Source organism: Mustela erminea, chromosome 13, assembly GCF_009829155.1.
Source record: "Mustela erminea isolate mMusErm1 chromosome 13, mMusErm1.Pri, whole genome shotgun sequence".
Classification (NCBI taxonomy): Eukaryota; Metazoa; Chordata; class Mammalia; order Carnivora; family Mustelidae; genus Mustela; species Mustela erminea.
The window spans coordinates 51,950,886-51,971,817 of NC_045626.1; the positions used below are offsets into that span (position 1 = coordinate 51,950,886).

Genomic DNA, 20,932 nt, shown 5'->3' on the forward strand with positions numbered 1-20,932 from the left:
TTAACCCACTTTGCCACCCAGGCGCCTCCTTATTTTTCTTAATAGACATCAGGTTCATAGAATTTGACTAATTACAATTAATTACAAATTACAATTTATAACAGTTCATCAATTCAGGCATTGAATTTTTTAAGGTTTATTTATTGAAAAATTTAATAAGCTGAATAACCAGAATTTACCACCCAAACCAGTAAGTAGCACATTTTCTGTAATGTACATCTGTGTGCCCCCCCTTATTCTGTTTTTTTTCTTCTCACCAAAGTGAATCACTGTCTTGAATTTTTATTTCCTTATTTTTTTTTTTTAAAGATTTTATTTATTTATTTGACAGAGAGAGATCACAAGCAGGCAGAGAGGCAGGCAGAGAGAGAGGAGGAAGCAGGCTCCCTGCTGAGCAGAGAGCCCGATGTGGGTCGATCCCAGGACCCTGAGATCATGACCTGAGCCGAAGGCAGCGGCTTAACCCACTGAGCCACCCAGGCGCCCCTCCTTATTTTTTTTAAGATTGTATTTTATTTATTTGTCAGAGACAGAACACATAAGCAGGAGTGGTGGCAGACAGAGGGAGAAGCAGGCTCCTCACTGAGCAAGAAGCCTGATGCAGGATTTGATCCCAGTACCCCGGGATCATGACCTGAGCCAAAGGCCGACAAAATCCCTATTTCCTTATTTTTTTATAAATCTAATTTTGCTTATTTTTTGATGCTGCAAAAAAAGGATAATTATACTATTTGTAATTCTACGAAGGACTTGTATTTTCACTTAATACTAGGTTACTAAGATTTCAACTTTATGTGGGTCTGTAGTTCATTTTTTTCATAACCACAAAATATCCTTTTGTGTATATTTAAAAGAAATCATACTGTATTTAATCTAGTCTCCAGTCAGTGGGCATTTGGCTTCCCCTACTACATTTGGCATTATGAGTAATACTGTCTTGTAAGTTGTATAATTGTGTGTGCATATGTGTGTATGCTGTTATACAGTGTTATGTATGTTTGCTAGTCCAAATTTACAGACGTTCTTAGGTACCTAGAAGGGAACTTTGTGGGTTATAAAGATGAAAGTTCCAATATACAAGGTAATGGCAAATTGTTGTTGTTTTTAAAGATAGTATTCATTTATTTGAACGAGAGAGTGAGCAAGCGAGAGCGTGCACGAGCTGGGATAGGGGAGGAACAGAGGAAGAAGCAAACTCCTCGCTGAGCAGGGAGCCCAATGTGGGACTGTACGATCATGACCTGAGCCTAAGTCAGATGCTTTACTGACTGAGCTACCCAGGTGCCCCAGTAAATTGCTTTCTAAAGAGATTGTATTTATTTATTCATACTTTATTTATGAAAGTTTGAGTTTTGTTTTGTTTTTGTTTTAAGTTTGAGTTTTAAAACTCACTTTGGAAGCCATTTGGGTATGTTAAGCTTCTTGCAGAAGGACTTTTAAACTATTACTTTGATTTTGTTAGCAGAGTTATAATATTACTTATTGACTTAGTTTTAGAAGTTATATTTTACTTGGAGTTAGTCCATTTCATTAAATTTTCAAGTTTATTAGTGTATAGTAATTGGTAACATTTCAAAGAAACAGTGTTTGATAAATTAAATTTTTTTTCTGATTGCAAATTTTTTTCTTTTCAAATTCTTTGATTTCTGCTCTTTATTTATGTCCTTGCTTTAGTTTTATTTTGATTTTTTTGTAGAAGAGATTCTTGTGGAATTTTTTTTTTTAAAGATTTTTATTTATTTGACAGACAGAGATCACAAGTATTCAGAGAGGCAGGCAGAGAGAGAGGGGGAAGCAGGCTCCCCACAAAGCAGAGAGCTCGACTCGGGGCTCGATCCCAGGATCCTGGGATCGTGACCTGAGCGGAAAGCAGAGGCTTTAACCCACTGAGCCACCCAGATGCCCCAAGATTCTTGTGGAATCTTAGACAAGTCTCAAATCAATAATCTAAAGTGAATATTTTGCGCTGTGAATTTTCTTTTTCTTTTTCCTTTTCTTTTTCTTTTTCTTACTTTTTTAGAGCGGGAGGTAGGGGAGAGGCAGAGGGAGAGAGAGAGAGAGAGAGAGAGAGAGAGAGAGAGAGAATGACTTTTAAGCAAGCTCCATGACCACTTGGAACCTGGCACAGGGCTTGATCTCACAACCCTGAGATATGACTGGAGCCCAAATCAAGAGTCAGATACTTAACCCACTGAGCCACCCGGGCACCCCTATAAATTTTCTTTTAAGAACTACTTTCACGATAGCCTGCGTTTTGATAATGCTATATATTCATATGCCTACAGTTTGGTGTATTTTTTATTTCCTTTGCAACTTGTTCTTTGATCCATAGATTGTTTTAGGAAGATGTTATTCAGTTTCCAAGTGTTCTTAACATATTTCCTCTTGTCTTTATGTTGATAGTCTAGTTTGATTTTTATTATGGTCAGAGAACATACTCTATATATACTCTTTTAAATTTGTCAAGATTGTTTTGTGCTCCAGGATACAATCTGTTTTGGGGAATTTTCTATGTGTTCTTGAAAAGAATACATATTCTGCTGTTGTTGGGAGGAGTGTTCTGTAAATGTCAGTTTGATTCCGTTGGTTGATGTTATTATAAAAGAACTACTTTTATGTCCTTGTTGGTTTTCTGTGTGGTCGTGACTAAGATAGGTTTATTGAAGCCCCCCCCCCTTATTTGCAAGTGTATTTATTTCTTTTTTCAGTTCTCTGAATTTTTGCTTTGTGTATTTTGAACTTGTGTTATTTTGTGTATACACAGAATTGTTATGCATTCTTGGTAAGTACATCCTTTTATCATTATGTAATACTCTTCTGTCCCTGGTAATTTTCTTGCTCTGAAGAGTATTTTATGTGCTGTTTGTCAGCTATTCTTTTCACTCAGGTTTATCTGGTATGTCTTTTCTCATCCATTTTCTTTAAACCTACTTGTATCATTATATTTGAAATGAGTTTCTTGTAACTTTTTTTAATGGGTCACTCTGCCAATTTTATTTAGTATATTTGCATCATTACATTTACTTGACTACTGGTATATGTAATAGGACTTGTGTGTAATGTTATAATTTCTGTTTCCTTTATTTTTTATTTTTCTTTTCTGACCTTTTTATGGATTACTTGAACATATTTTACTATTCCATATTTTACTTTTTTCTTTATAAAGTGATTTTGAGTATTTTTTTGTTTTTGTTTTTGTTTTTTAGCAATCACTGTAGGTAATACTGTATATATAAAACATTACATTGTACTAGTAAGGTATTTTACCACCTAAAGTGACTTGAAAGTGAAATATTCCCAAGTTATTTAGGTTCCTTAACGCTCTCCCATTTATAATTTAGTTTTCTTTCTTTCTTTCTTTTTTTTTTTTTAAGATTTTATTCATTTATCAGAGAGAGAATGAGTGGGGGCTTGGTGGTGGGTATTGAAGGATAGGGCAGAGGGAGAGGGAGAAGCAGACTCCTGGCTGAGCAAGAACCCTGATGTGGGGCTTGATCCTAGGGCACTGGGATCATGACCTGAGCCAAAGGCAGATGCTTAACCAACTGAGCCACTCAGGTGCCCTGTAATTTAGTTCTTTTAAGTATTATCTCTATGTACATTGAGAACCATATCAAATAGTGTTATTTTGATTTCAGCAATCTACTATAATTTTAAAAACTCAAGAGGAGAAGGGTGACCTATTTAATTTACCCATGTATTTGTTTTCATGTTCTTCATATCCTGGTGATAATCTTCTATCTACTTTGTTTGATGTTAATATAGCAACTCCAGCTTTCTTTACATTAGTGTTAAGATGCAAAGTCTTTTTCCAAATTTTTAACCTGTTGTCACTTTATAGTAGGCAACATATAGTTGTGTCTTAAAGTTTTCTCTGCTTAATTGGGGATTTAGACCAATTACATTCACTGCAATTATTGTTATGTTTGTTCTTTTTTTTTCCCCCGACTTATTTAAAATTGAGTGTTTCGTGTGTGTAATTCTATTTTATTTCTTTCCTTTGTTGGATTACTGGTTGTTACTCTTGTTTTACTATAATTTTAGGATTAAAAATATATATCTTTAATTTGTCATAGTCTATCTTAAGTAATATGCCATTTCACGTCCACTTCACATACAGTATTAGTACATCACAGCAGTAATATCCTTGTCATTTACTGTCTTGATCTTTTGTTCTTACACCTTTTACATTGATATATATTAAATATTGAACTGTATTCTGGTTTTCTTTTTTTTTTTTTTTAAGATTTTATTTATTTGACAGAGAGAGTAATCACAAGCAGGCAGAGCGGCAGACAGGGAGGGCTGGGAAGCAGGCTCTTCACCTAGCAGAGAGCCCAATGCAGGGCTCTGTCCCAGGACCCTGAGATCATGACCTGAGCCGAAGGCAGAGGCTTAACCCACTGAGCCACTCAGGCACTGCTGGTTTTCTTTTAAACAGGATTCCTTCCCTCTAGTTAATTGACACATTCATTACCTCACATATTTACCTTTTTTTTTTTTTTTTTTGGAGAGAGCATTTTTAAGTTTTATTCTCTTAGCAGATTTCAGTTATACAATAGAGTGTTAGTGCTAGATCTTCAGAACTTATCTTATGACTGAGAGTTTGCATTCTTTTACAACTTCTCCCTATTTCCTGCATTTCCCAGCTCTGTCAACCAATATATTTGTAGTTTTTCCATTTTCTCTTCTTTCCAGTACTACACTTGTGTGAGATATTTTCCTTTGGTCCTTCATGTCTTTTATACCCACTTTGACATTTTCTGTTCCTTTTTAAATTTCTTATGGGAACATACTTTCAGTGTATCTTTGTGTTTTCTAATTCTTCCAGCTATGCCACATGTAGTGTTTAGCTTTTCCATTGTAATAGGGGTTCTGGCCTCACCCCTAATTCTGTTTATATCTGATATTGGGAATGGACACCTAGCCTGTATTTTGAGAGACCACGGATGCCTACTCTCCAGAGTGGTGTTAATGGTTCCATAAGAGGTTCTTTTGTCATGATACATGGAAGTAAGAATGTCTTTGCTATAATTCCTATATTCTTCAGAGAATATTTTTTAAAGTTTTGAAGCAGTAAACAATTTTGAAGGGACAGTTGTAGGGGCAGTAATATTGATAAGGATATAGGCATTTATTTAATCTTGTTTGCTGAGAGAGTTTATGATTTAGTAGGGTGGGTCCAAGAATGTGCATTTTTTGAGTTTTTTGTGATGCTGATAACAGGTGGTCTGGGGAATATATTTTGAGAATTGCTGGATTAGGTGGTATCTTGACTTTGGGTTCTGATTCCTTTACCTTGAATAAGGGTATTGTCTAGCTTGGGGATAATTTTATTAACACTTAATAAAAGTTCGATAACAATTTCCTTTGGTATCTAAGTAGCCTGTTTAAAATCACTGCATTAATGTTTTATTTTTAGTGATCATTCAGGATATGTTCGTCCAGTACCAGTGCCACGCAGTTTAAATAGTGATATTTCCTATTTTGGTGTTGGGGGCAAGCAGGCTGTTTTCTTTGTTGGACAATCAGCCAGAGTAAGTAAAAGGTTTCTTATAAATGAAAGTTGATTAAAAATATTTTGAGGTTGATTCTAAGTGTGTTAACCAGTTTAACTTTTAGGAATTTTTAAAGTACTCTTGTTAATATTTAACAGATGATAAGCAAACCTGCAGATTCCCAAGATGTTCATGAACTTGTGCTTTCTAAAGAAGATTTTGAGAAGAAGGAGAAAAATAAAGAGGCAATATATAGTGGATATATTAGAAACAGAAAGGTATGATACATTGTAACTCGTTATAAAGTTGTTACTGATGGACAGATGATAGAGACAATTTTTCTTTCAATTTCTATCCAAGATACTTAAACTCTTGCTTTAAAAACTTGAAGGTATGACATTTTCAAATTGTGTTATTTTTTATTTTTTTCCTTTAATCTTGTGAATAGCAAAAAGTGACTATTTACATGCTTTTTCAGGCTGGAAGTTTTCAGGCAGCAACTTGTCTCGTAAAGCTAGGTTCCCGGAAATTGCTCATAAGATTGTAAACTTTTTTCCTTATACTGAGATTGAATTTTTAAATCTTTTTTGGTCTAACAGTTTCAAGTTAGAGTAGAAAACAGTTACAGGATGATAGGCTTTTAGGAAATCAGAGCTCCAGAGAAATAAATGAGTTATTTATATCTGTTAGATATTTGTAATTAGATTCCAATTTTAGTAAGTAAGCATAATGTTAACAAATTTGTATCATGGTGATGAGTATATAGTATTTATTGTATGATTCAACTTTTCTCCACTTGAAACAGTTTAGAATTTTTTAAATGTTTTTTAAGAATTATTATTCTTTTTTTTTTTTTAATTATTATTCTTAAGTAGGCTTCATGCCCAAGATGGGGCTTGAACTCATGACTTGGAGACTAAGAGTCATGTGCTGTGCCCACTGAGACAACTAGGTGCCCCTAAAATCTTTATTTTAAAGTAATTTTGAGCTTCTTAAATTCTTTTCTGATTGTAAAACAAGTTGTAAAAAATGTATAGGAAACTTAAAAATTGTCTCATTCTGGGAAGAAATTTCTAGTTGAATTTCTCGTCTAACTTATATGCTCACAGGGTTTTTTTTTTTTTTTTAATTTTAAATTTTAAATCCAGTGTTGTTAACGTACAATGTTATATATTAGTTTCAGGTGTACAATATAGTGACTAAACAATTCCATATATTACTGAGTGCTCATCGAGATAAGCGTATTTACCTGAAACTAATGTAACACTGTAACATTGAAATTAAAATAAAACCTCCTTATTGGCATCTTGAGTTGGGCGTGGGAGAGAAAAGTGTACTCTTAATCTCTTTCATATACTTACTTTTAAAAAATATATTTACCTTTTGGAGTCCACATTTCTTTAACATTTTGGGTATTTCTCCATTTTATGAAATATTTTTATACACACACTCTTTTCCTAGGTTCATAGTATTTGTCTATATTGTAATTTATTCTGTTAAGCATTTAACTTAAAGGATTCTATTATAATTATAAATATTCTATTTATAAATTCTATTATAATTATAAATATTCTATTATAATTATAAATAAGGACACCATGAATGTCCATGAATGTCCTTGCATAACATTTTGTCCAAATAAGTTTTATCTTCTTACAGATTATAATTTTAATAGAGTGACAATGAATTTGAACTTCTTAAATGTTCATGGTGTAGATTATAAATTGCTTTTCTAAAAGGTTAAACCCAAATCAGATACACTCCTGAAAATAGTATGTGGAAGTGCCTATCTGATAATTTCCTTGTTTTTAAAAAAGGCGTGGAGGGGAGTAGCAAAATGCTGGCAATTTGACAGGTGAAAATAATACTTTTTCTTTATTAAGTGGACTGAATTCTTTTCTTATATTTATAAGCCACTTTTTTCTATATAACTTAACATTCTCCTCTGTCCAGGAGAGTTCTTCATTTTGCTCATCCCACTTTTTTCCTTTTTAAATTTGTTGCATTTATTACAATTTACACATCTTATTATATTTACATAATAGTATTCCATCTTTGTCATCTTATGTTACCACCACGAAAACCTTTAAGGTATATTTGTGGAAATATTTGCCATGTCAAAACAGGTGAAAAATAGGAAATAATTTAAGTGATTTTCAAAACCGTACAGGTGTGATACACCTTGGGTAGAACTAATATCTCTTGGGTCATCACTTCTGCCATTTTTTCCTGTAATTTGTGCTTAATTTGTGCCAACAAACATCTCATGGGTACTACTAATAAGCCCCTGGTCCTTTTTTTTTTTCCCCTGGCCAGTCTTTTCCAGCCTACTTTTGGGCTTCTCCAGCTCTCATAAACAGTCTTGTGTATAGAGTTGGTGGCTCTTGATTTACAACCAGGAGTCTTGCTTTTTCTAGGGGCAATATACATGCTGCTTAACGCCAGCAATTCTCCGAACTGTATTTCTTGTCAAGGCTTTTAAGATTGAGTCACTGAATCAGGCTGGACTCCATCGAGGAAAAATCATTCTAGACACTTCAAACAGAAAAGATTTAGAAAAGGGAATTAGATGCTTGCATAATTATTCGAAGGGCTAGGAACGTTCCGCCTCAGAGAAGGATAATGGGACCCTCTGAATTGACCTTCAAGGGATGCTGCAACATCTGTTACAGTTATGTAGCTGGAGGACCACCACTGGCTCAGGAACTTAGAAACATCCTGCCTTATCTGTGATCCAGGAGTTGGAAAGGTCTTGCTCTTGCAGTTCTTCTAACACCAAAACACAGACCTTTTGGCTATAATAGTTGTTTTATCAGTGCTAACGCTTGAAGCTGGAACCTGGATATCAGTTGTTCAGTACCTGGTGTAATAACAGAAAACATTAAAGAAATATCAGGAAATGGCCTTTGTCTCATTTTCCTCTTCTAATGTTTTGGCTGCTACATCTAATTGGTGAAACCTAATGTGCCCCACAACTTAAAATGTAAGGGAGTCTGAAAAGTCTGAAAGGGGAGTTTGGCTTTCCAGTCTCTGTAGTCCAGGAAGGGACTATAAAAGGGGGGATGAATGGATGCTGAATACCAACTGATCATGTCTGGGGTACTCATTTCCCATTTCAGTTAGATGCCTTTCTCTAGATGTTCCATGAATATCTCACTTTTGGTACATCTGAAATAAAATATTATCTACCAACCTTTTCTGTTCCTCCTTCTTTCTCGCTTTTCCCCCAACTACTCTTTGCAATTAACAGCATCCCCTGACCAAGTAGTTAGTAATTATAATCCTGTTAATCATTCACCATTCTGTTCTGTCTTTTAACATAGTTTTTCATCTGCCCTCCCTTCCATCCATTGTCACTGCTTGATTCAGCCTTTCCAGTCTCCTCTTTCATCATGTATTTATCATATACTTTAAACTACCTTGTTTGCTTTATACTCTCAAATCTTTCATGTTCTCATTGGGCTAGAATGTTCTATTCATGTTCTGGGTAAACATTACCCTCTTAACTCTTAACTCTGTAGCTCTTGGTTCATATCTTTATAACGGCACATTGTTTTGTAATCATTTGTTTTTCATCTATCAGAATTTGTAGGGAGGGAGGGCACTAGTCTAATTCTTATCTTCCTTGTGTCCATGTTGAGTCATAGAACTTGGAAGTGTTCAATAAATATTTGGTAATGAACCTACATCACTAGTAAACTCAAGCTAATCCACTAGCTCTCAGAGTATATAAAATATTACTTGTATACTATATGTTGTAGCTATAATATTAGTGTATAGGGATGCATTGGAATGGTTTTGGAGGGTTTGTTTTTATTTTTAGGAAGTGGTAATATATGCTTATTTTTAAAAAATCAGCCAGCTTCCTAGATATAATAGTTTAGTGTGTATCCTTAAAAGCTTTATGTATATAGCAATATACGTAGTATGTATATATGCATGTAATTTTAACACATAAAGTCTTAGAGTAAAAATCAAGACATTCATAATTCTTATCCACAAACACTCCTTACTCTTTCCCCTCCCCACTTCCCTTCTAAGCAAGCTAGAGTCTCTGAAAGTGGACTAGGGTACAGGATTATTTTATTGCCTTTTAAACACAGTGCCTTTGGGCTAAGCCAGCTGGTTTCAGCCTACATCCCAGTTTTCTTGAGCATGGAGGGCTGGGCATTTATTTGTCCCTACCAAGTTAAGTGTTAGGTATCCCAAGTAAGGACTCATTCCATCCTAGGGTAAGTAAGTATCTTCCGTTTTTTTCAGCATTTTTAAACTCAGTATACACACACACACACAAATACATTTTTACCTTTTATGAGTCTAAAATTGATTTAATCAGCATTGTGGTAATAGGGTGCTCCTGTATGTATGCCAGTTTAGCAGTCTGTGTTAAAATATCCTGTTCTAACAGCATTGCTACATACTCAGCTGATTTGTTTTGGGCTATTTTCCTTCAAAAGTTTTTTGAAGCCCATTTATGAAACTAAGTGAATCATATTAGAATTAATGTAAATGTTATTTGTATATTACATTAAGTGTATTTAATTTGTTGTATTTATATTCACTCTCCTAGCCATCTGATTCTGTTCACATTACAAATGATGATGAAAGATTTCTACATCATCTTATCTTAGAGGAGAAGGAAAAAGATAGCTTTACTGCTGTGGTTATCACAGGAGTACAACCAGAACACATACAGTACTTGAAAAATTATTTCCTTCTTTGGACAAGACAGTTAGCGTAAGTACTTGATTCAGGACATGATGCTATGTATTCTTTTTAAGATGGAAAATATTAGAGATACATTGAAACTTCTTGGCTGTGTGCTCTGCTTCTGTCTCATTTCCTTCTCTTCCTTGCAGTAACCAGTACTCTAATGATGGCATTAAAACAGTTCTCTGGGGTGCCTGCATGGCTCAGTGGGTTAGGCCTCTGCCTTTCAGCTCTGGTCATGGTCTCAGGGTCCTGGGATCGAGGCCCACATTGGGCTCTCTGCTCAGCGGGGAGCCTGCTTCCTCCTCTCTCTCTGCCTGCCTCTCTGCCTACTTGTGATCTATCTCTCTCTGTCAAATAAATAAATTAAATTAAAAAGAATTTTTTTTTAAACAGTTCTCTGTTCTGTAAGTATTTATTGATTACCTGTAACATATTGATAATCATTTGAGGGGCAGGCTTATAAGACCTATGATAAAATTTAAAATAAACTTCAGTGATCTCTCTCTCTCTCTGTCAAATAAATAAATAAAATCTTTAAAAAAATAAATAAACTTCAGAATGTATCAAATTCAGCACCATCATGTTCATATTCCCCTTTTGTGTCGTCTTTATAGCACCTATCATAATCTTCCATACCATGTATTTTCATTTTTTTTCTGCCTTCCCCCATTGGAATGGAATTTTATGCACTTTTTTTAATGCACTGCTATATCCCTAGTGTTACTGTTAAATAGTAGATGCTCAGTAAATGTTAATCAAATGAATGTATGCAAATGTATTAATAGTACTGAAAATAAATCTTTGGGTATCTATTCCAGGAAAACTTTTAGAGAGTATAACATATTCCATTAGAACAAATCATCAGAATATTTAATGGTTCTTAGTTTTTTCCCGTAGTTAAATAGTAAGTATCATTTAGTGGATTGCTTCAGTAATTTGCATTAGTCCACATTACTGAGTCTTGCAGAAATGGGTACATCTGCACGAAATTCACTTTTTTTTTTTAATTTTTTTTAAAGATTTTACTTTTAAATACTCTCTACACCCAACATGGGGCTCCAACTCAAAACCCTGGGATCGGGAGTTGCATGCTCCACCAGCTGAGCCAGCCAGGTGCCCCCCACCCCATTTTTTTAAAGTGTTTTTTCACATTTATTCAAAAGGTGATTATGCTTAAGATTATTTTATTTTATCTTTTAAGATTATTTTATACATAAATGCCTACTAATAGTTTAAATTTTTTCTTTAATGGGAAAATTATTTTATTTTATTTTTTTATTTTTAAGATTTTATTTACTTATTTGAGAGAGAGTGTGTGAGAGAGAGAGAGCAAAAGCAAGGGAAGGGTATAGGGAGAAGCAGACTCCCCACTGAGCAGGAAGCGCCATGTAGGACTTGATCTCAGGACACTACAATCATGTCTGAGCTGAAGGCAGACATTTAACTGACTGAACCACCCCGGCATCTGGAAAATATTTTTATTTATTTTACCTTTTCTCTTGTGGAATATTGATGTTTATTGACTGTAACCCAAGAATTTTAAATAGGACTTGGGAATTTTTATTCATTAGCTATTTTATTTCATTAGCTATTTTGTAATTATTTCTTTTAACTAAAGGAACTCAGTGTACATAACACATAATTAGAATATAATCTTGCTCAACAAATAATAACCTATTATTTTAACCATTCTTTGAAACCTATCTGTTAACCTAATTACAGCACTCTTTCTGAATGTGTTATTTTAACCTTACTGTTGATAATGATGTTAACACTTTTGGGGTGCATGAAGAAAGACCTGAAGGTTTCCACTGATTTCCTTTTATCTCAGTGTTTTAAAGAGTAGCTAGGATAATTTTTTAAAATTAAAATTCATACAAAGGAATTTTGCAAATTCCTGTTTGAAGAGTAATGATAGATGTAATATGTTTTAGCCATGAATAATCTCTTTTAAAACATTCTGAATTAGTGATTTTTGAAGGGATAATGTTGAGTTTATTAAGGCTAATAAACTCAACATTATCCCTTCAAAAATCACCAATTTTGGTGGGAATGTTGGAGTGAGATTGTCTTGATGCTATAGGAAAGGAGGGAAGAGAGTTACAGGATGATACTCATATTGAGAAGATAATTTAAAGATTACCTAATCCTGCGTACTCCCTGATATTTAAATCCTTTCTAGAATTCCTGATAAGTAAATTATATTATAGTCTCCTGCCTTCTGGTTTTCATTTTTTTGGTAAACTATACTTTTGGAAGGTATACACTTTGTGGGCTTTTTACGTTGGAAAGGCTTGGACTGTAGTCCACCTTTTAAATTGTAGTTCTGTAACCTTAGGTAAAGTATATAAACCCCTTGCATCCCAATTTCTGTATCCATAAAATGAGGTGTAATAATACCTCCATCTTAGGATTGTTTTTACCATTAAATAGGATACATACTGTATTTAAGAATGCTTAGTATTAAAAAAAAAAGAAGAAGAATGCTTAACATAGGGGCGCCTGGATGGCTCAGTCAGTTAAGCATCTGTCTCTTGATTTCCACTTGGTCATGATCTAAGGGTTATGAGATCAGGCCCCATGTCAGGTTTGAAATATTCTCTCTCCTCCGCTTTTCCCCCTGCATGCCCCACCCTAAAAATAAATGCTTAGTATAGTGCTTAGCACCTACCAAATAGTAGTTATAAAATATTTTTTTGTGGATTATTATAAGAACTGTAATTTTTATAGATTAAATTAAATCAAAAGTATAAAGTTATTTTTCTGTATTTTAGGCATATTTATCATTACTATATTCATGGCCCAAAAGGAAACGAAAAACATACATCAAAAGAAGTTGGACCTTTCAACAACATTGATATTGAAGTAAGATAAAAATCTTTCTTAGAATATTACAGATTATGAGTATCTGTTCCAGTTTCAAGTGACTCTGGATAAGGAAAATCAGTTAGATTACCTCTCTTTCCCTGTGTTTCTCGAAAGTACTTTGGCAATTTGATATTTAAGTGAAGAGATCATTGCTAGATGTATTTGGGTTTTGAACCTTTATTTACTATAGTGTTTGATTTCTCTTTTTCCTCTGTCTTCTGTAGAGATATGAGTAGTTGCTGAACAGCATGTCTCAAAGCAGGGAGAAAAAGGGTATAAATGTTTCTCTTTGTTCATAGAAGTCTTACGACAATGAAGTAAGATTTAGAAGCACAGAACATTTGAATATTGGGTTCTCAATATCCTTTCCCACACACTGGAAAGAATTTCACATTATCCTTGTCCCACTTCTACCTCAAGCATGAAACTTAAAATGTACCTCTTAGTATCTCTTCATCAGCTCTGCTTTGCTCTTTTTTTGATTACATTCTGTTTTTTTAGTAATATATTATATTCCTTATTGAGAGATGCTACTTACTGGTTATTTAACCCATATATAAATATATATATAATTAAGCTACATGATTACTTGTATAAATCCAAGTTTTTGCCTGTTCTGTTGTTGGATCATAGTTGAGAACAAAAGTGAATTCACCATAGAATTTAATTATTTTTGTTTTATTTTTATTTTAGATTTCTATGTTTGAAAAGGGGAAGGCACCTAAGATTGTCAACCTAAGGGAAATAGAAGATGACATGCAGACGTTGTATATAAACACAGCATCTGATAGTTTTGAGTTCAAGGCTCATGTTGAAGGAGATGGTGTAGTGGAAGGGATTATTCGATATCACCCTTTCTTATATGATAGAGAAACTTACCCCGATGATCCATGCTTTCCGTCAAGTATGTTAATTTGTTATCTTAGCTACAAAATGTGAAGTTGTGATTTAGGATTTTTTAACAATTAATTATTAGTTGGGCTGTTAAGGCTAGATTAAATTAAACTTTGTTCCTTATGTGTATCTTAGGTGTTTATAATATTTATGCTTCTTGATTTTTGTGTGTATTCACTTCCAGATGAATAAAAAAAAGCATTGGCTTTAAAGAACATATGTTCTTTTCACATGGATTTCTTAATGAACTTTTAGCTATGTACTGCATATTAATCCTTAAATGTTCCCCACATTGTCTTCCCATTATCTTTGTGGATATTTATAAAGAAGCTTTGAACTTAATCATGCCAGTTTTTTCTTTATTCTTTCTAATTTTGTCTTGCTGTGGAAAGCCTTCTTAACACTTCAGGTTATAAAACAATCCTGTAGTTTTATTTTTTAACCATTTTATCCTTAAATTTTTAATGCATTTATAATCTCCTTTTTTTTGCATATATGAAGAGGTAGGGCTTTGACTTAATATTTTACATGTGAGTACTTGGTTTCCTAGCACCATTTACTGAATGTTACTGTTTTTTAAATGGTTTGAAATATTATTTTCATAATAATAATAAGTTCCTATAAGTACATAGATCTGGATTCTTTAAGTTATTAATGTACTTTATGTTTATATATGTGAGTAATGATACTCTTGTAGTTTTATACCATGTATTGATAGCTGTAGGATAGGAAATTCATTATTCTTTTTTGAAAAAATTTTTAATCTTTTGCTCTTCTGGATAAATTTTGGAATTACTAATTATATTCCCTTTGAAAAATCCTAGTGGAATTACTGAAATTGCATTGAATTCATAGATTAATAATATAAAACTTTCTCATTCAGAATACTTGCTTAGTGTATTTTTAGTCTTGTGTGTTCTGGAACCAGATTTCCTAATTTGAATCCCATCTTTGCCTCTTTCTGTTGTGTAAACTTTGACAAACTACCCCTTATCACCGTATTTCGATCTGTGAAATGGGAGGTAGTTTATTTCCTTGTTGAGGTGTTGTGAATGTTAGGTAAGAAACCACCAATGCAAATCCTTAGAATAGTGCCCAGCATTATTGAGTAAGTTATTACTCAGTGGCTGTACCTCCCATGATTTTGCTGAGCCCTTTTTAATTTGACATTTGTAATTTTTGTATGCTGTAGACAAAAAGTTCTTCAAATGAGATCTTAAAATAAGAACCAATCGGTTGATTGATCCAGAGGGATTCTCTAAAAGCAAAGTGATTTGGTTTGATAGAAAGGAACTTCTTTATGTTTTTAGGGGGGAAGAAGGGTTTATTTTGGGTGGGTGCCTTAAAGCCAAAATAGCTAAGGTGTTGACTGTTTCAGGATCATAGTGTTTGATCCTTATTTGAGTATATGAAGATGTTTTGGTAAGAAACATAAAAATGTTATAGGCAGTTGTGCTAATTATGTGTTTGATGCTTTTTAACATAATAATTCTAGCTGTGTATCACCTGAATCTGATGTTTGAGAAGTTAGTATTTAAAATAAAATTAAATTTAGTATTGATTGATTTGTTCATACTAGGCAAAGTTGTTGCTACTAGACACTAGATTTCCCAGTGATTGTTATGTGAACGTACTAGTTCTGACAGAATTATGAAACTTCTTATTTGAAGTACAGGATTCAAACCTCTGTATTTTTAGGGAAGAGGGCTTTTGCTATAGGGTATAATCTCTGCATGTGTGATCCTTTTACTCTATAAATAGATTTTAAAGCTTGCAGGCTCAGCAGCTAGTGTAGTATCCCTAACACAGATTGATAAGTATATAAGTAACTATATATTGACGTAAATCATAGACACCCATTGGTAATGTGGAACCACTTTGGAAATCTGCCTGTGTGAGGGCAAACTAAGAGTAAAGCTGTCATTACGTTTTATAGACAGTAAGCAGTGTGAGAGATCTTATGAGTTTTCGATACAGGTTCTCTGAAGCAACTTTAATATTTCATTTAAAGAAGTTAGTTACTCAGTGGTAAAAAATTGCATAAATTTTATAGCAATAAACAGTTTGCTCCACTCATGCCTTTGCTTTAGAATTAAAAGATGAAGATGATGATGATGATTGTTTCATACTTGAGAAAGCAGCAAGAGGGAAAAGGCCTATTTTTGAATGTTTTTGGAATGGACGGCTAATACCATATACATCTGTTGAAGAGTAAGTTTTGATTTTTGCTGAAATTACATTGTTTTATAAATCTAATTTTTACCAATTATAATATTAATATTTTGTTCTGTTCAAGCTTTGACTGGTGTACTCCTCCAAAGAAGAGAGGGCTTTCACCAATTGAATGTTATAATAGAATATCTGGTGCATTATTCACTAATGACAAATTCCAGGTCAGCACAAATAAACTGACTTTTATGGATCTTGAGCTAAAATTGAAAGATAAGAACACGCTTTTTACAAGGATTTTAAATGGACAGGTATGATTTTAAATATCAGTCTTGAATATTTGCATATGTTCTATTTTAGGTACAGTGAAAGTCACAAGTAATAGATTTGTACTGATAATTTACATGCTTTTTATTAAATCGAAAAATATATGAATTTTTTTCATGAGCGTTTATGTGTTGACATTACTTAAAAATTTCAAACTGATTAGAGTGTGTTTGGATAAAATGTAAAGATCTTTATTTAGATCTTAATATCAAGACCTTGACAGTGAGTAGAAGCTACAGAAGCATGTGAATTTGATGAAAGCGTATGAGAACAATATTATATACTACAAGAGCTATATATTAAAGTGCAGTATAAAAATTTGGTAGGCTTAATTTTTTAATGATTAAGATACTGGTTTTCCAACTATAAGTCACAAAAATTTAAGGTGAAATAATTTTTAATCTTGTCCCATTTTTATTTGGAAATGATATATTAATAGAGTAAGGTATATAAGAAGAAATAAATTTAACTTTATGTATTATCTTCCATGAAAGCATGTAGTGTGAAGATTTTCTTCCTTACTAATTCTTTGAAAGACAGGCGTTAAATGGCTAATGCTTAAGTATAAATCTCTTATCTCCCAACAGGGCAAAGAACAGTAAGAAATTTCTTAAGTATTATTAGAAAATACTTCATTTTCATTTCATGTTTTAACTTTCTTGAATAGGCAATATGTATATAAAATATGTAACTAAAAGGAAAAATGTGTTTTGTACAGTAGTGTTTCTCAACTTTCTTTTCATTATCCTCCTCATAAGAAGATTTTTAGGCTTTTTTCTCCCTAGTCATTCCCCCAGTGATATTTTCATACTATAGATATACTGTATATGCTTACTATATATATGTATATTTGTACTTGATAAATGGAAAGAGATTTTTATCACTTTGTTGAGAATGTGTATGGTTCACAGCAAGGAGCCTTCCGCTTATCACTTTCCCATAGCCAGCCAGCTAGTTCTCGTTCTCCTAGGCAGCCAGTGTTCATCATTTTTGGTTTATTCTAGCATTTATACAAGGAAAGGAAATCTTTGTTATTGGTAGTAACCATTGAGACCTTGGTTCCAAAGATGATAGCAAAAATTTTCTTTCTTAGCAATGCTTCTGTTAGAAATCTAAAATTATATGGGAAAAAGCTCCAGGAACATGTTTTAATTTTTTTTAGGTTTTCTGAGGGTGGGATATGTGGGAGGAAAAAAGGAATGAATGACAGTGTTTGCAGTTATATTTGTTTACTAGTAGCTATATTTCATAGAACATTAAATAAATTTTTTACAGGAGCAGCGAATGAAAATTGACAGAGAATTTGCTTTATGGCTGAAGGACTGTCATGAAAAGTATGACAAACAAATAAAATTTACATCTTTTAAAGGAGTAATTACACGTCCTGATCTTCCTTCTAAAAAGCAGGGCCCCTGGGCGACATACTCAGCAATAGAATGGGATGGAAAAATATACAAAGCAGGACAGCTGGTAGGTTTAACTTATTTCTAGATTCAATTTTTAATAGAATTTAAAACTAAATTATTATTTAGTATTAGAATTTAACAACAAAATAATGCATGTATTTGATTCCTCAGGAGCCAGGAAAGAATGAAAAGATCAAACTGATTTTTTTTTTTTTTAATTTATTTGACAGACAGAGATCACAAGTAGGCAGAGAGGCAGGCAGAGAGAGAGGAAGGAAAGCAGGCTCCCTGCTGAGCAGGGATCCCAGGACCCTGGGATCATGACCTGAGCAAAAAGCAGAGGCTTTAACCCACTGAGCCACCCAGGTGCCCCACAAACTGATTTTAATTATATAATTTAGCATGGCAGTTTTTAGATAACTCTTTGTTCCCCCAAAGTCTCAATTAGCAAAGTTTTTATTTTTTTCTTGCACTAAACTTTACTCAAATGCCGAGTCTTAATTTTTTTATGTGATATGAAATAACAAATTTTTTAAATAAATTTTTATTGAGCATGCCACTTGTAAGTCTGCCTGTTGACCATATTATGGAGAATGAAGAGATCTAGGTGAGGTCTTTCATCCTTGGGGATATGATAGTCTAAAATCAGACATAACCTAAATATAAGTAATAGTAAATGAGAAGGGAATAAGTGCTATGGAAAGAGAGATGAATACTGCTTTGGCAGTTTGGAGGGAGAAGAGAGGATTTTCTGACTTTGGATGGGCCTTGGGAGAAGAGCAAATCATTAAATTCTTTGGGCAAGAAGTGCATTTGTAAGGACCTTGAAAGAGGTAGAGACTTGGATGCTTGTACAAGTATTACAGAGGTCAAAGGGCATCCATTGATTCTGTAAATTCAAGTCATCATCATATATTTAAAGCTTTGGAATTTGATGTGATCACCAGAGAGATAGTGTGTGTAACTGGAGCCTGGTTTTTCCAATATATGGGGGTGGTTAGAATGAAAAGGATGAGCCAGTGAAGGAAAATAGAATGGATAAACTGATGAGATATAAGGAAACTAGGAGAATATGGTATCCCTGAAGTCAAGGGAAGATTTACAAGGAAGAGGAAGTGATCACTTCTGTCAAATTCTGTATGGTTGTTGAGTAAGGTGCTTTCTCAAAGACCATAATCTGAGCACAGACAATGATAGAGGTTAAGTGCAGCAAAACAGCCAATAATAAAGTTGGATTGTCCTGCAGTCTGTTGTATGTGGAAGGAAATAGTTAAGAAATGAGCTGAGAAAGTAGATTTTTGTATGAACTATGGTAGTCCTTCTTGGGAGTTTCTATGAAAATTATTCTTAGATTCTTAAGGCCAAGTAAGGAAATACCATTGGCAAGCTTTAAGCCACTTAATTTAAAAGGAAGAATTTGTCAGAGTTTGTAATTACTGTTCAATAGTCTGAAAGCAAGATTTTGTGGAGAAAAAGGGTTTGAAGGATATTGGCTTTCATAATTAACTTTGAAGGATTTATGGACCTTTTAGAAAACATGCAAAGCTATGACATTTTTGTATGAAGAAGCCACTGTGTCTTTACGGAGATTTGTTTAGAGTAAGTGGAAAACTTACATAAGTAAATATAAATAAATATAACTTTATTAGAATATTAGGATGCTTTTTTCAGTAATTTTTCTGATAGATACCGAGTTTTTCCCTTGAATGAAACAGTTCTATGAGATAGTTGTTAATATTAAGCCTGTTCTGGTAAAAACTAAAAGCCTTTTTTCCAATAACTAAATATTAGGTCAAGACAATCAAGACACTTCCTCTCTTTTATGGAAGCATAGTAAAATTTTTTCTCTATGGTGATCATGATGGAGAAGTATATGCCACGGGAGGAGAGGTTCAGATTGCAATGGTAAGATAGCAAGTAATAAAACATTTTTGTTGAAAGTCTCTTGGTATTGCTTACTTTTGTTTAATGCTGAAATAAAGATACTGTAGTTTATATGCTAGCATTTGGTTTTTACTGTTGGATAAAGTATGGTTAGCATGAATTTTTATGTTTCTTATTTGGTGTTTTAAATAATCTGTAAAGCTTAATATCTGGATGCCCAACATTTAACAAACATGCGTATGTTATTTGTAGTTGTCCAAGTGATTTTGTAAAGCATTGTAAATTTGTAAAAACATTTCATCCACGTTGGAGTAAAAATTGGAGCCAGAATTCTTTCTCAGGAGTGAATAACTCCAAAACTAAAGTGGGCTTTATCCTTCTCCCATGTTCTTGTTAATATTTGAATGATATTTAATTATGCCTAAGGAGGTTACATGAAAAATAGAAATATACTATGTGGTATAATGTTAATAATAGCTATTATGATATATATACTGAATTAGAGTATAATACGTTTCTTCCAAAGAAACAAGTTTTTATGCAGCCGAATTTGAATCGTTTTTTTTGAAATGTTGGTGTAAATTTTTTTTTTTTCCAGGAACCTCAGGCACTGTATGATGAAATAAAAACTGTGCCAATTGCAAAGCTCGATAGGACAGTTGCTGAGAAAGCTGTGAAAAAATATGTAGAAGATGAAATGGCAAGGTAATTCACATTTCAAAATGCAGGATAAGAATAACAAGAAAGCAGAAAATGAATTATAGTGCTTTTAACTGTTCTTGAATATGTTGTTATGGACACATAATAGGACATTGTAGTCTTAGATTTATACATTGTGATGAACTTCTTGCTGTTAAAAAAAAAAAAAAAGGAGAGCTCTGGTTGTGAAACAGATTCCTATATTTGTTTTGTATAAAATTTCCTCCTTTTTCTATATCTAAAGTGTTACTGTTAGAGGCACTATGAATCTGGTATGTTAGAAAACAACTTGGTTTGACCTACAACTAGAAGAAAATTGTAGTAACTGTTGAGAGGTTAAGATTAGTTAGGTAAGATTGGTAAAGATTTATGGGGGGAATAGTACAAGAGAAGTAAAGGAAAGTAGAAAAACAAAACTCTTTGTAGCTCTCTTTTTTATTCTTTGAGGTTTTTATTTATTTATTTGACAGAGAC

At 33.3% G+C, this 20,932-nt stretch overlaps 1 protein-coding gene across 4 annotated transcripts in view; it reads left to right on the forward strand.

Annotated features, from left to right (window-relative positions):
• SMCHD1 (structural maintenance of chromosomes flexible hinge domain containing 1) overlaps nt 1–20,932 on the forward strand; it is a 146,862-nt gene that overhangs the window by 30,116 nt on the left and 95,814 nt on the right. For 2 of the 4 annotated variants that reach the window (XR_004277866.1, XM_032309219.1), the window contains exons 6-15: nt 5,423–5,537; nt 5,657–5,776; nt 10,069–10,235; nt 12,986–13,076; nt 13,773–13,983; nt 16,064–16,184; nt 16,270–16,453; nt 17,745–17,939; nt 19,667–19,780; nt 20,358–20,464. Coding sequence is in view for 3 of the 4 variants with exons in the window: in XM_032309219.1 (XP_032165110.1) it covers nt 5,423–5,537; nt 5,657–5,776; nt 10,069–10,235; nt 12,986–13,076; nt 13,773–13,983; nt 16,064–16,184; nt 16,270–16,453; nt 17,745–17,939; nt 19,667–19,780; nt 20,358–20,464 (1,425 nt within the window). In the remaining variant the exon portion in view is untranslated. The remainder of the gene's footprint in view (nt 1–5,422; nt 5,538–5,656; nt 5,777–10,068; nt 10,236–12,985; nt 13,077–13,772; nt 13,984–16,063; nt 16,185–16,269; nt 16,454–17,744; nt 17,940–19,666; nt 19,781–20,357; nt 20,465–20,932) is intronic. The other 2 variants (XM_032309221.1, XM_032309220.1) reach the window with 2 other exon arrangements.